General features: G+C 57.0%; 2 protein-coding genes across 8 annotated transcripts in view; one reads left to right on the forward strand and one right to left on the reverse strand.

The window, feature by feature from the left end:
• The first annotated feature begins 1,439 nt into the window (after nt 1-1,439).
• On the forward strand, nt 1,440-10,003 carry DMAP1 (DNA methyltransferase 1 associated protein 1). The gene is made up of 10 exons (XM_041738133.1): nt 1,440-1,804; nt 2,175-2,266; nt 2,524-2,719; nt 7,856-8,014; nt 8,139-8,306; nt 8,495-8,680; nt 8,811-8,882; nt 9,183-9,255; nt 9,349-9,644; nt 9,892-10,003. Exons 1-10 carry the CDS (start codon nt 1,700-1,702, stop codon nt 9,949-9,951), a joined length of 1,407 nt encoding a protein of 468 aa, XP_041594067.1. The 5' UTR covers nt 1,440-1,699; the 3' UTR covers nt 9,952-10,003.
• Nucleotides 10,004-10,362: 359 nt separating this feature from the next.
• ERI3 (ERI1 exoribonuclease family member 3) overlaps nt 10,363-15,201 on the reverse strand; it is a 126,655-nt gene continuing 121,816 nt past the window's right edge. For all 7 annotated transcript variants that reach the window (XM_041738140.1, XM_041738137.1, XM_041738136.1 and 4 more), the window contains one exon: nt 10,363-10,896. In XM_041738140.1, coding sequence (XP_041594074.1) covers nt 10,814-10,896 — 83 coding nt within the window. In that variant the 3' untranslated portion in view covers nt 10,363-10,813. The remainder of the gene's footprint in view (nt 10,897-15,201) is intronic.

A 15,201-nucleotide genomic window follows, 5' to 3' on the forward strand; every position in this document is an offset into this window, starting at 1 on the left:
GTAGAGTCAAGTGTTTGAGGCAGAGGCGCAGGACTCTTTCCCATTGCCCTGTCCACTTCTTGCTGCAAGGACCATTCTCTTCTCCTGTGGGCAATTTCTGTAGCAAGACCCTGGCTTTGCCTAGGAACTGTCTAGAGCCCACAGGTTTCACCCAGGAATCAGGTCTCTGGAAGAGGGCAAGGTTTCTGCCTCCAGGCCCAGTTCTCCAAAGTTGTGGGGTGTAGCTGGGCTTGCAGCTGCAGCTGCTGTGTCTCTGTCTCCTCCAAGCCAGAAGAGGCTGCACACGGAAAGTTAACTTGCACAGGGTGTGTGCCCTCCCGTCCCTGCTTGGTTCCTTGGCAGGCCGGCCTGGGGTGTGGTCTCCCCAATGCCTTAGGAAGCCTTCTTCCATGTTTGCAGGCGGGGATGCTGAGGCTGAAGTCTGAGCGCCTTTCTGTTTCCTCCTGCCCTCCTCAGGCGGTCCTGTTCTAGACATCTCTCTCTCCAGGGAGACTAGTGAGTTTCTTCCCTTAAAAGAGTTGTTGTTGTTCTTCTTTTTCTTCAAGATTTTATTTATTCATAAGAGACACAGAGGGAGAGGGAGAGGCAGAGACACCGGCAGAGGGAGAAGCAGGCTCCCCTACAGGGATCCCCATGGGGGACTCGACCCCGGGACCCTGGGATCACGCCCTAAGCCAAAGGCAGACAGACGCTCAACCCCTGAGCCACCCAGGTGCCCCTTGAAAAGAGACTTGTTGGGGCGCCTGGGTGGCTCGGTTGGTAGCCTCCTACGGTGACCCCGGGGGCCTGGGATGAGCCCCACAGCGTGCTCTCTGCTCAGCGGGAGCCTGCTTCTCCCTCTCCCTCTGCCTGGTGCTCCCCCTGCTTGTGCGCTCTGTTAAATAAATAAAATCTTAAAAAAAATAAATCAAAGAGACTTCCTCCCTGCCCCCTGCTTGGCTGCAGTGCAGGCCGCCGCCGCCGCCGCCGCCGCCGCCGGGATGCCCGCCCTGACCCGCTGGTCTCTTCGTCTCGGGCGCTCAGCGCCGGGCCTGGTACACACTTAGGGGCGATTAACACCACTGATTCATTTAATAAAAAAAAAAATTTTTTTTAACGTGCCAGGCTACTTGCTGATGTGTTGCGTGGACTGTCGGTGCCTCATTTAAGCAGGTGCCAGCACGATTTCCGTTTCGCAAACGAGACGGGTGCGGAGGAATCAGGCGACTTGCAAGGTCACCGAGCGCTGTTCCTGCGGCGCAGGGCGCGGCGGAGCTACGGCGAGGCAGGGACGCCGGGGGCGCCGGGGGCCCGGGAGCCGAGGCCGCGAGCCGGGGCCCCGCAGGGTGCGGCTTCCCCGCGCGGCTGCCAGCCGGCCCCATTTCCGCGCAGTGCACACCGGAAGTGCTCCTGCCGGCGGAGTTTCGAGTGAGCACGGCCGGAAGTTTCTGTCCGCGGCTCTGCGGGGAGAGGCGAGCGGCGGCGGCGGCGGCGGCGGCGGTGGGGGGATCCGGGTGCGGAGGCTCTGGGCCTAGGCGGCGGGCCGGGCCGCGAGGGAGACCCCGGCGGAGCCCCGCCCCGCGCCCGCTGCCCTCCCGCCGGCGGCCCGCCTCTCCCCGCTCCCGGGGGGCTGCAGTGGCTCCGCCCCCCTCACTCGAGCCTGCTCCCTCCCCAGGCGCTGACCCCTGACCTCGGGGCGCTCCCCCTGCTCTCCGGCGCGATGGCCACCGGCGCGGATGTGCGGGACATCCTGGAACTCGGGGGCCCAGAGGGGGACGCAGCCTCCGGGACCATCAGCAAGAAGGACATTATCAACCCGGACAAGGTGGCGGGGCGGCTGGGAGCCTTGGGTCCTGGGAGGGGGGCGGGGGGCAGAGCGGTGACGTCAGGGGACGGAGACCGTGTGCTGCCTCGGCGAGGTGTGGGGCACGCGTGGGAACCGGCGCGACCCCGTCAGCGATGAGCGGAGCAGCAGAGAACGCTTGTGGGTTCGGGGGGTGGTGGCCCCAAGTCGCTGCCACCTGCGGAGAGGCGGTGGAAACGGATCTCCTATTCGGACGGGTCGGAGGAGTGCCCCCGGCGGCGCGCTTTCATAGCCCGCCCTTGCCTGTGGCGGGGACTGAGCTAGGCTAGAGAATTTTCAGGGAAGGGGGGGGTCCAGGCTGTGCTTCCTATCCTGTGACTTCCCTTCTCAGAAAAAGTCCAAGAAGTCCTCCGAGACACTGACCTTCAAGAGGCCCGAGGGCATGCACCGGGAGGTCTACGCGCTGCTCTACTCTGACAAGAAGCAAGTATTGGAACCTCACAGCCCCGGGCCTGGTACCCCCCCCCACCCCGGCGTGCCCCCGTCTCCTGGTTTTCTCTGCCAGTTCTCTCCCTGCCAGCCCTCCCTGGCCAAGCCTCCCATTTGCTTAGCAGGGTGCAGGAGGAGCCCAGGCTTCCCACTCCAGGATGCGACTTCCTCTAGGGTGGCTCAGCCTGGGCCCAAAGGTTCTCTACACACCTCCGACTCTAAGCTCTCCTCTCTCTGAACCTTGCTGCCAGGGATGCACCCCCGCTGCTACCCAGTGACACTGGTCAAGGCTACCGCACAGTGAAGGCCAAGCTGGGCTCTAAGAAGGTGCGGCCCTGGAAGTGGATGCCATTCACCAACCCAGCCCGCAAGGATGGAGCTATGTTCTTCCACTGGCGACGGGCAGCTGAGGAGGGCAAGGACTACCCCTTCGCCAGGTTCAATAAGGTGAGCCACCACCATTCAGATGTGGGCCAAGGTTGCTCATCCCCTCTGAGCGTCTCCTGCGAGCTCTCAGCCTCCTGGGGTTGGCTCCAGAGGCCCACTCAGTCTGTGTCTCAATCACGGCTACTGGCTCCGTCCACATGGCAACTGCCTGCCAAGTGAGACTTTGTGGGTCTCTTCTGCCCGTGGGATCTGTCCTTCCCTGGACCTGGTCTGGTTTTTGGTGGCTTTTCTTGGCCCTTCAAATGTTGCTATTTGGTTCCTCGGAGCTGTGTCGTGGTCTCTCTGCACTTTCTCCCTAGCATGTCTCATTTTCTCTGTGACTTCAGTTGCCCCCTGTATGCCAGGGACCCCACCTAATATCTCCAGGCCAGAGTGATAGCAGTCATTTACTTAATGTGTCTCTCTCTGAAGGCCATGCAGGTGCTTCAGATCAAGTGGGTATCCTTGAGCAGAACTCATCTATTCCCTTTCTTCCTCACTCTTTTTTTTTAAAGATAGATTTATTTATTTATTCATTCATTCATTCATTCATGAGAAACACACACAGAGAGAGAGAGAGAGAGAGAGAGAGAGAGAGAGGCAGAGACACAGGCAGAGGGAGAAGCAGGCTCCATGCAGGGAGCCTGATGTGGGACTCGATCCCGTCTCCAGGATCACACCCTGGGCTGCAGGTGGCGCTAAACCGCTGTGCCACCAGGACTGTCCTTCTTCCTCACTCTTATCAGTGAATGTCACCACTGGTCATCCAGCTGCCCAGACCAGAAACTTGGGAATCATCCTTGACTTCTCCTGTAGTCTCCCAGTTATTTCAGTCAACAACAGGACAGAGGAGGTAGGGAAAGATAGATAACAAACACGGGGGCAAATAAATTGGATTCTTTCAGATAAGAGCCATCAGTAGAATGAAGCCAGATATGAATGGAATATGAAATGAGTTGAGAATGAACTTGTAGGCTTAGGGGAGGCCTAATTTAGATAAAGTGGTCATGGTGGGCCTCTTTGAGAAGGTGGCACCTGAACTGAATCTCTGCGATATGTGTGGTCATTGAGTCCTCCTGATTCTGTTTCCATAATAAATCACGTCTGCCTTTGTTCTTCATTCCCTGTGCTGGCATCCTAGTCCAATTTGAATCATCTCTGGTCTAGATGATTGAGGCCCACATAGAGCAGGGTCTTACAGGGCCTTATCCACAGTACCCCAGCCAGTGAGAGGCAGAGCTGGGCTAGGCTAGGATTTCCTAGGCTGTTGTTCAAGCCAGTATACAATATGGTGTCACAGTCCCTGCAGCCTGGAGCAGCCTAGACTTGGAGGCTGAAAACAGTAGGGGCCTGATCCCAGGACTTCAAGTCTCTCAGGCCAGTGTAGCCAGTTGTCCCTTGACAGCTCTGCCTGGATGGCTCATGGGCTTCTTGGACTGAGCACATCTGGGTGTGACTCATCATTCATCTGCTCAGGGAGACCTGGTTTTCCTCCATCTCACCACCATCCTCAGACCCCCTCAGGTCCAGTGGAGGGAGAGGCTGGAGGTGTAGGATTGAGAAAAGACAACCAAGAGGTGAGATGTTGAGTTAATGGGAGGGAAGGTTGGATGACACAATTTGAGGAAAAGACCAAAGAATTTTTTTTTAAAGATTTTATTTATTTATTCGTGACAGACACACACAGAGAGAGAGAGAGAGAGAGAGAGAGAGAGAGAGAGAAAAGCAGAGACAAAGGCAGAGGGAGAAGGAGGCTCCATGTAGGGAGCCCAATGCGGGACTCGATCCCGGGACTCCAGGATCACACCACCCTGGGCCAAAGGCAGGTGCCAAACCGCTGAGCCACCCAGGGATCCCCAGAATGTTTATTTTGTATTTGGTAAATGCTGCTTCATGCCAAGTCAGCACTGAGGACACAAAAGTGCATCAGAAACAATATTGGCCCACAAAAAACTCTCGATGTTGTGGGGGAGGGAGTAGGGAGAGGCACAGGCAATTACAGTTTGGTGGGATACATGTTGTTTGGGGAGGACCTGAAGGCCATGGAAGCTTCTGGAGCAGTTAGAGCTGGAGTTGAGCCCTAAAGGATGTCACCAGGTGATGTTAAGGAGTGTGGTGACTTTTTCAGGCAGAGCGGCCAGCAGGAGCAAAGGCATAAGGAGAAAAGGAGTCATGTGAATGGCAGGCTGCTGGCATTTCCCTGTTGATGAAGCCTAGAGCCCAGGGTAGGACTTGGTGGAAGGTGAGGCCTGAGAGGTCAGCAGGGCCGGGTCAGGCAGGGCTTGGCAGCCGGGCTCGGGAATCTGGGCTCTGCCCTAATATCTTTGGAGAGCTACTGACCGATGTTTAAGTAGAGTAGGGTTGGATCTGATTCGAGTCTTAGAAAGATCATGGTGACTACAGGTAGAGAATGGAGTAAGGTGAACTCATGATTGTTCCTCCAGTACTGCTTGCTCCTGGGGCCCCACTCTCAGTCTGTGGCTCCCCAGCCACTCTTGCTCCAGCTTGGGACCCAGGAGTCACTTGTGATGGCATCTTCCTTCACCCCTCATCCAGGTGCCAAGTCTTGTGGTTTTAACCCAAAGTTACGTGTGTGCCCTGTTCTCTCCCTTCCACTGGTACTTTTAGTTCAGGCTTTTTCACTTCTCACTTGGATTATTTCCACAGCCTTCCAGCTGGCTTCCCAGGCTCTTGTTTCACCCCATCTGTCCTTACTGCTGCCAGGGTGGTCTTTATAAAAAGAGAATCATGATCATTTCACTCTCCTCTTTCAAAGTAACCTTAGTGTCTCCTGTCACCTGCTCCGGGACTAAGCCTTGTCCCCAGGCTGGATCAGGTGTCACTCATTACAGTTTTGTCATCAGACTTGCCAAGTGGACTAAATTATTTTTTCAAGCTGGACTGTGAACTCTGAGCAGGTAAGGCCACTGTCTTATTCAGCACTGTGTTCCCAACATAGGTCTGGCAGGCCCAGGATAAATATTTGTTGAATGAAGGAATATCTTCCTCACCTGACTGTGAGCTCCTTGAGAGAGCAGGACTGGCTACATAGTTCTGAGTTTTTTAGTTTTTTTTCTTTTAATTGGATTAGAATGCATAGGAGGGATACTTAACCAAGCCTGGGAAACCAGAGAGACTTCCTAGAGGAGCTACTGCCTGAAAGAGAGCAAAAGGATGAGAAGTTGTCTATGTAGAAGAAAGAATATGGAAGTGGGAACACACGTTAGGCAAGAACAACAGAGGCTGAGGGGGAGAGCCTACTGTGTTCCTGACACTGCTAGTCATTTACATCAGATGCACAGGGACAGTGGCTGCAGAGAGAGGCCAGGTCATGCACCCATGTGTTCATTGGTTGATTCTGTAAATATTGATACTAGTGTGCCTGGCCCTGTGCTGAACCCTGAAGATAGGCAATGAACCAGACAACCCTTGCTCTTGAGGAGTTTGTGAATATCTAGAAGGCACTTCTAGTGCAGTGGAGAACTTCTGAGGCTTTTAGTAAGAGATGGTTGGGTGACATGATATTTATTCTAGAATAATGCTTCTGAAATTATCTATGATGAAGGACTTTAAAAGAATATTTCCAATCCATCAGACTGATATAGTAAGATTAAAAGAAAAAACAAAATATAAGTCCATGTGTGTGTGTTTTTTTTTAAGATTTTATTTATTTATTTGAGAGAGAGTGAGCAGAAGCCTTTGGGGGGTAGTGGGAGAGGAAAAAGCCGACTCCTCACTGAGCAGGGACCCCTCCCCCCCGCCCCGACACAGGGCTTGATCCTAGAGCCTGAGATCACTGAGATCACGACCTGAGTCACGCAGGCGCCCCCTATATTTCTTCATATTCAATTCAGTAGCATGTGATTTCTGTGAAGTTGTCATAAAGGTTTCTAATCGTCTACTCTGAACATACATGGACCAGTGGTACCAGTTTGGGAGCAGCACTGGTCTGCAGGCTGTCCTTTAGGTAACAGTGGTCCGAGAGATCACATCTTGGCTGCAGTTGGAGAATTGCTTGGAGGAGGATCAAATGGAGGCAGAGAGGCCAGTGGAGAGGCTGTTTCTCTGATGCAGGCAGGTGGTGCTGTTCTGGACTGTGATGTGGCAGGTGGAGATAGAGATTCTGGAGGTAAAGCCACAGCTTTTGGAAGGGGTGGGGGAATTAAAGATGCTTCCCAGGCCTCTGCTTGGGCACCTGTGTTGGCTAATGGTGACATGAGAACTGAACTGGAAGAGCTAGAGGTTCGAGGCAGGGTGATGAGTCCAGTACCAAACACATGCATATATTTCTGTTGAGGTATAATCAACACACAATATTGTTAGCTTCGGGTGCACATCATGATTGGTATTTGTGTATATTGCAAAATGATCACCACAGTAAGTCTGGTTCACATCCATCATCTGAACATACTAAGTTTGAGGTGTATGTGGGACCTCTGGGAGAAGTCCAAGAGGCAGCTGGCAATAGGGTCTTGAGAGCAGGTTCAGAGCCAGTGTGGTCTTGGAGAGAGAAAAGGGGCTTCCCTCGTCCAGCCTGACATTGACTCCTTCCTGGAGGCCTGGACTCCTGACTACGGGCCCTGCTGCTGGTGCTGCGTTTTGTCCCTGATGAAGACCTGGGAGTTGGAGCGTGGCCGCGGGGAGGCGGCAGGGACATGTGCCTCGGGCTGGGTGCAGGTGCTGGGTGTGGGGCAGCGTGTACTGGGAGTAGGATTCAGGCCCCTCTTCTGTAGAGAAGAGCTGCAAGTCTCATTGTGACCACTGGGTGGCAGGAGTGCTTCAGACAAGTGTCCCAAGCACTAGGGGATCCTGGGCCTTTCTCCAGTATTTAGGCATCTGCTCTACTCCAGTTAACCTTTGGACTCCACAGGAGCATTTACACGTGAGCCCCTCACCTTAGCCGTGGGGACAGGAGCACACATCCTGGTACTGAGGCTCTGCAGCTGAAGGCATGGTGAAGTAGCTCCTGGGCCCAAGCCAGAGGTGTCTAGGCGAGCCGTGGGTTTCGTCACGTGGAAACATCATTCCCAGGTTGCCAGGGCAGGCTTCGCTTTGGTCCAGCCTAGGGACAGGTGGTAAACAGGAGGGGCTGTGGTCCCGAGGGCTGGGGCGGCCTGGACACGACCTGATGCGGCATGCCCCCCTCTGTGCCAGCAGACTGTGCAGGTTCCCGTGTACTCAGAGCAGGAGTACCAGCTGTACCTTCATGATGACGCTTGGACTAAGGCAGAGACCGACCATCTCTTTGACCTCAGCCGCCGCTTTGACTTACGTTTTGTGGTCATCCATGACCGGTACGACCACCAGCAGTTCAAGGTGAGCGGGCGTCAGGCATCTGCCTGTGTGCCCAGCCCTGGGCCTGGCAGGCCCCGCCTTCCCGCCGCCCCTTCCAGGGGCCCCGGCCGTTCATCCTCCCTCCCGACCACGTCCCCATCCTCAGAAGCGTTCCGTGGAGGACCTGAAGGAGCGGTACTACCACATCTGTGCCAAGCTTGCCAACGTGCGGGCCGTGCCAGGCACAGACCTCAAGATCCCAGTGTTTGATGCGGGGCATGAGCGGCGGCGGAAGGAACAGCTGGAGCGGCTCTACAACCGGACCCCGGAGCAGGTCAGCCTCGGGCCTTGCCGCCTCTGCCTCGTGGCCTGGGTGCCTCCGTCCTGCATCCTTTCCCCCCCCTCCCTCGTGGTTCCTTTCCTCCTGGAGTCCCTCACAGCCCAGTGGCCCTGCACCCCCGCCCCTCCCCGACACCTGCACTCCCTCCCGTCTGCCCTCACCTCTGCATCTTGTGTTCCCAGGTGGCGGAGGAGGAGTATCTGCTGCAGGAGCTGCGGAAGATCGAGGCCCGGAAGAAGGAGCGGGAGAAGCGCAGCCAGGACCTGCAGAAGCTGATAACGGCCGCAGACACCACTGCGGAGCAGCGGCGCACAGAACGCAAAGCCCCCAAGAAAAAGCTACCCCAGAAGAAGGAGGCCGAGAAGCCGGTGCGGAGGCGCAGTCAGCCCAGCTCAGGGTGGAGGGCTCTGAGACCACCCAGCGTTAGAAGGGTGTGTGGGACTAACCCTGGGCCCTGTCCCTGCCGCACCTTGGTCTCCATAACCTATTCTCCCCCAGGCTGTTCCGGAGACTGCAGGCATCAAGTTTCCGGACTTCAAGTCTGCAGGCGTCACGCTGCGGAGCCAGCGGGTATGTGCCCCTCCGTGGCCGTGCCGGGCCCCGGGCTCCCCGCAGCCTGCATGCTGCAGGGGTGGCGCTGGAGCACCACGAGGGGTTGTGCCACGTGCTGCACGGGGGGAGGTCTCGGGATGTGGCCAGACTGAAGTCAAAGCTCTCAAGCTCTTGCTTTGTTCCACCTGCTGGCTATTTCCTTTTTGGATGTAGAGCTGCCTCCAGGGGTTCACTTCTCTTCTGCTCCCCCTTGCCTTTGGTCCCCCTCATTCTTAACCACTTGCCCGGGAGAGGGCTTAGCAGCCTGGGTCATTGCAGATGAAGCTGCCAAGCTCTGTGGGACAGAAGAAGATCAAGGCCCTGGAGCAGATGCTGCTGGAGCTTGGTGTGGGTGAGTGGGGGCTGGGCAGGAGAGGGCACGGCCTGTGGCTGGCCTCCCCACCCCCCCCTGGCTCTGCCCACACCTTCCACCCACCACTCACAGAGCTGAGCCCTACACCCACGGAGGAGCTGGTGCACATGTTCAACGAGCTGCGGAGTGACCTAGTGCTGCTCTACGAGCTCAAGCAGGCCTGCGCCAACTGCGAGTACGAGCTGCAGATGCTGCGGCACCGGCACGAGGCCCTGGCGAGGGCAGGCGTGCTGGGGGGCCCCGCCACACCGGCATCGGGCCCAGCCCCAGCCTCTGCTGAGCCAGCAGTACCCGAACCCGGTCTCGGCCCTGAACCCACCAAGGATACCATCATTGATGTGGTGGGCGCACCCCTCACACCCAATTCGGTAAGAACCTGGCTGGGTGGGGGGGGAGCACAGACTGGCTCAGCGGAAGAGCAAGCGCCCCAGTGTGTATGGGCCCCGCCGCTCCCTCTAGCGCCCACACTGGGAGTGGTCACTCTGATGGGTCCTGAGATGGAGGGTAGGAGTGGGTGGCTACTGGGCATCACCTGCCCTGAGTGTGAAACGCGTGCACCAAGACCGCATCAAGCTTTGGGGGCCATTGACCCCAGCACCTTCTGTGTCTTCTCAGAGGAAGCGACGGGAATCGGCCTCCAGCTCCTCTTCTGTGAAGAAAGCCAAGAAGCCATGAGAGGCCACACGGGGTGTGGGTGCTGCTGTGTAAATAGAGCTGCTGAGTCGGACTGGGCTGCTTCCTCTTCCTTCCCACCCCTTGTGATGCCCCTGGCTGGGAGGGTGGGCAGGAGCTGGTCGCCACACCCACTGCACAGGGGTGGCATTGGAACTTGCCTGCACAGAGGCCCTTGGCAGCCCTCTTGCCACTGCCAGCTTTGCCCGAACACCTGTACTTGGTTCTGCACTCAAGATGGTTCACACACAGTAGTGGCCTCAGATACCAGCAACTTTGAATGTTGCCTTATGCTCAGACAGTCCCCATGGCCCTGTGCTCACTCGGGGAGGGTCTCCCAGGTGCTCCAGTGGCTGCCGGCCATACCGGTGGCCTTCAGCACAGAGCAGCCCCCAGTCCACACATACCCAGAGCCTCATTTCCCCGACTTTATTCAGTGGCACGTTCACAGCGGGGATGGGGGTAGACACAAGGTGGGGCCTGATCTGTCCTGGAGCCCTGGGGGCACCACACACCATGCACTACAGATGGGAGGGGGCACAGGGGAGCTTGGTGGCCCCAGCAGAAGCCTGTGTACCAGGGAAGAGGCGGTGAGTGCCTGGGTTCCCCTAGCCCAGGCCCACAATGGGAGGGGCTAATACTGGGCTGAGGTTGAGGGGTTGGGGGGTGGGGGGGCACAAAGTGTCTGCTCCAGAGGGGCCGAGTGGCCAAGCCCTTACCCAGGGCACAAGCCCACAGGGCAGGCTGGGGGACACTCTGGATGTAGAGCTGTGCCACTCTCCCTTTTCCCCTCTGGTGAGGGAAAGGAGGGTTCTGGGCTGGGCCAAGCAGCTACCCTGTCCTGCCCCATCCCATCCTCGGCCAATCAGAATGGCTTTGATGTCTGCTTGAAGATGAAGCCTTGATATGCAAGTGTCTTCATGATGTTGGCAATGTTCTTGCAGTCATCTAAGAAGAGAAAGAGAAGACGTTTAGATGGGTCCCAGATCCTGCCCCTCTGTGCCCATGGGTGCTCTTAACGTGGGTGGGGGAGGGTAGCAGGCTCAGATTCTGGAGCCACAGGCTCTTAGCCAGGGCTCCTGTCCCTTGGTGGCAGCGTCTCCAGCCTCAGGTTGGGCTGGATGATGCTAGGCCGGCAGGAAGCGTCTCCGTGCTGCTCAGTCCCATAATTCATGCTGAAAATTGGCCGGCATGTCCCGCCCCGGCCCCAGCAGTGATGTATGGGCGCCGTCGCAGTAAGAAAAAGGCAGAGTAAATGTGTAATTTCTCCCTTGACGGCCCCCGGCCGCTGGGCGATCCTTCTTGTTGCTGCCGCGTGGGGACGGCCCGTCCGCCACACTCCGTCTTCCCGCCACCCGCCTTGATGTCTCCATTTCATTACTGTGCGGCCATTCATCACGCCCACGGCCAGGGTGACTTTGCCGGCACTTGCGTGCGTGTGAGAGATGGAGCCCGGGCCATAATCGCTGGTAATGAGGCACAAGCCTTGGCACTTCCGGGCTGGGTCCTGGGCACCTGCTCCTGTGTACCCCAGAGCAGCGAGGGTTCGCAGTCCCCATACCCTGGCCCACAGTCCTCCTAGGCGGGCCTGTGCACCCCGGCTGTGCCCTGCCTCTCCACCCCGCTGCGCTCAAAGCTGGTGCTAGTCAGGCGTCAGTCCCGTCTCCGGCTCTTTCTTATGTCTGTTCCTGCCGACCCTGTCCCTGTCCCCGCGGTCTCTCCAGCACTGATCCCTGTGAGAAAGTCCACACGCCAACTCCTGGAACTCCAGCAGCTGCAGGGGCAGTACCCTGGGCCTTCAGTATCACAGACAGGGGTCCGATGCCACCAGCAGGAGGTGCAGCTGCCCAACACTTGTCCCCCTACAGGCGGCCAAGGGCAGAAATGGGCCAAGTGCCCAGGGGTCTTCTGTTCCGACGGCCGGCTCTCCTCCCACCGCCTCCCGCCCCCCGCAGATGCTCCTGGGCCGCAACCAGGCCCCCGGCCGCTGCCAGCCCTCCTGGGATGGATGCTGCGACTGCACAAGCATTATACTTCGATGTCCTAATCAGGTGCGGGCGGTGGCAAGGTCAAGGTGGGGTCAGGAGGCCTCCGCATCTGTCAAGGCCTAACCCCCTCCACTGGGCCCTCCAGCCTGACCCCGCCAGAAGCTCAGACTAGGAAACGGGGCCCAATGGGGCTAGGAAAGGGCTGTGGTGGCGGGAGTCCCGGTCAGCCCAGGTCCCTCGTCCTTAGCCAGACATGACTGCGAGCCCTGTCACGCAGGGTCCTGGCTCGCAGGCCTCAACGTGAATGTACCTGAGGGGGATGTAGGCTCGGAGAAGTGGACGCAGGACCCAGACGTGGGGACACCTTCCTCCAGGGACTCAGGAAGCCACGAGGGCTGGTCTGAGGCAGGACAGTGGGAAGACGGATGGGAGGGTGGTGGCGACCATGGCAACTCCAGACGTGACCCATCCCCGTGGTTTATGGGCCGGACACGCGCCCTGCTCAGCTGAGGCCCCGTCATTTGTCTCCCTTAGTGCGTGTGCCTGTGCTGTGGGGGTAGAGGGTGGAGGGCGGGGGCTGGACGGGAGGAGGCAGCTGACGGGAAGGGGAAGGGGGCAGGAGGGCGGGTTGGCCATGGGGCGGGAAGGGCCCGGGAGCAGGCGGGTTTAGGAGGGTCCGCGGGCGGTGATGGCACCGTCTACAGGGCTATGACAGGGTGATTTTCTTCCCAGAGAAGTCTGGCCTTGCCAGGGCACCTCCAATCCTTCCTGTCTCCTGCACTCTGGGGACCACGGCCACTGTGCATATTAAGAATAAGTCCCCTCGTTATCTGCAATTACCCAGCAGCCACACACCTCATTTCTTCCAGCAGAAAAGAAAATTAGTTTTCTATTGACTTCATCTGGCTCCTCCCTCATTGCCGGACAAATCGCTCAATCTGCCTCCCCCGGCCCAAGCGATTGTGCCCGGCCCCTCCCCCAGGCCCCCAGCCATCCAGTGGGCGAGCGCTGACCTCCCACCTGTGCCTGGCCCGGCTGTCCTTGACCCCTGGGCGCTCGGCACGGCGCTTCGGGGAGCCCCGAACATCGCCCTGAACATCGCCGTCCCCTGCCTGTGCCTCCCCTGGGCTCCGGAACAGCTCTCTCTAGATTTCCATACAAACTCAAAACATGCAGCAATGTGCCAATTTCCTTCCCCACATGTCTTCACTACCCAGTGTTCCCCATCCTGGTGAACAGCACCCCAAGTGCTCTCAAAGAAGCCTGAGAAACTGGGCTTGACACTTCACCCTCTCCCTTCCCAAATGTCAAGTATCAACTGTGGATTTCATTTTATTCTGTTTAATCATCTACTTCCCTTCCTTCGGGCAGCCCCCCCACCCCAGCGAAGACCCCATCACCCTTGCTCTTACACAACCTACCCTCTTTCTTCTCCCTCTAATCCATTCTCTCGTAGCCCAAGTGATTTTACAAATCTGATCACATCCTTGTCTCTAAATCCTTTCAATGGCTCCTGTTGCCCCCAGGTTCAAGGCTATCCTCTTTTTAATAGGACTTAGAGCCAAAGGCCTGTACAAAGGGGTGCCTGCTGTCTCTGGTCTCATCTCTGCCATTTTCTACACCCGATCCCTGTGTTCCAATCTCCAGGAACCACTGTTTTCTGAAAATGACAAGGATAGACCTATTTCTAGTCTTAACTTTGCCCACTGGCTGTGTGCTTGTGGCAAGTGCTTAAGTTCCTTTTTCTTCAGGTTCCTCCACTAGGGGTGGCAAGGGACACCACCTGTGTTAACTGTGAGCACTTCGCAGGTGACCCACACCCCCGTCTTTGTCCGTGCTTTTGGCTTAGAATACTTCCTTTTCTTGGAGGGGAGGCAAGGATGCTAGTTTCTTGGATGACCCAACGGTAGAAGGTATATACTGTATAACCTAAGGCACAGATGACAGACCAGCACACTTGATGAAACCATCATTCATTCCACAAACTCACACTGACTACTGATCCCATTTACTGAGGATTCTGGAGTCTAACTTGTAACTGGCCACTACAAGAGAGAGAGGTGGGGAAGGGGAGGGGGGGAGAGGGAGAGAGAGAGAGAGAAAGAGAGAGACCCAGACTGGGGAACACTTGTTTCAGTTCACCAAGTCAGTAGTATGGCAGTTACGGGCTTCTAGCCTAGGCTCTTTTTCCAGCCCTTGAAACCTCATGAGTCAGTGCAACCTACTGATCAGTTTAAAAAGTTAATGGTGCAGCTAGAAAATGAGGAAATGGGGCAGAAGCGAAGAGAAAAATCTGGGCCTTTTAACAGGCCAGAAGTTCAGAGAGAGAGCGAGCAGCAGCAGGATGAGGCTGGTGACAACATGGCCTCTGGGAGAGTCCTCTGTGTGAAGCACTGCGGCCACATGGGTCAGCAGTAACCCCCGTTACCTTCCCCGCCCCCCCGCACCTCTCACTGAGCTAATGAGGTCAACCTGAAGCCGTTATGGTGTAGAATTAGGTAAGGGGTGGGAGGCACACAGCCTTATGCCCACAGGGGAGGCCCCCAAAGTAGATCTTTACCTCCAAGTTCTGGAAGACTAACCTGGTTATTATATTCCTGCAGGGTTATCAGCTTGTGACAAAATGACCCTCTTGTGTTTGGGGCATTAGTATTTTTAATGTTGGAAATATTTTTATATTGCCAAGGCCATAATGGGAGATGTGCAGCCGTTTAAATTCCTCAGAGAGGTGAGTGAGGCTAGCACCTGACAAAGGATGAGCTTGTTGGCTGGGCCCAAGGGGCCAAATACTTGCTTGGCAAAGCTGCCAGTGGAAGGGTGGCTCAGACCATGTAGGGCAGCCAGTGAGGGCTGCGACAGGGCCGACAGGGCAGCGGCCTGAGGCTGACCGGCTCCAGTTAGCTGCACTTGTCTGGGAATTGAACAGTAGAGGGCAGGTGAGCAGGGCCTGGGCGAGGGCCACCCTCAGGAGGAAAGGGGCCCAAGGGAGCTCCTGGAGAAGCATTTATTCGTGCGCTCGCTCATTCAGCATACACGCACTGACACCTCTGTGTGCTGGGTGCACAAGGGCCGTGCTGGGACACAGGCCTGGCCACACAGACTCCATTGCTCCCTGCCCTCAAGGAGCGCAGAGGCAGACCTGTAAGTGGTGGGGTGTGAGCAGTGCTACGGGAAGAAGGGGCACAGAAAAGGCCCCGAGAATTAGGAAAGGGTTCCCCAGAGGACAAAGCCAAGCAGATGTCTGAGGGTGTGTGGGAGGGGGCTG

The sequence above is a fragment of the Vulpes lagopus genome, chromosome 23 (assembly GCF_018345385.1).
Source record: "Vulpes lagopus strain Blue_001 chromosome 23, ASM1834538v1, whole genome shotgun sequence".
In the NCBI taxonomy this organism is placed as follows: Eukaryota; Metazoa; Chordata; class Mammalia; order Carnivora; family Canidae; genus Vulpes; species Vulpes lagopus.

Coding starts and splice junctions, on each gene's coding strand:
- DMAP1 (XM_041738133.1), top strand. CDS start 1,700: ATGGCCACCGGCGCGGATGTGCGGGACATCCTGGAACTCGGGGGCCCA. Junction 2,267..2,523: donor CTGCTCTACTCTGACAAGAA/GCAAGTATTGGA, acceptor CCTTGCTGCCAG/GGATGCACCCCCGCTGCTAC. Junction 8,681..8,810: donor AGAAGGAGGCCGAGAAGCCG/GTGCGGAGGCGC, acceptor ATTCTCCCCCAG/GCTGTTCCGGAGACTGCAGG.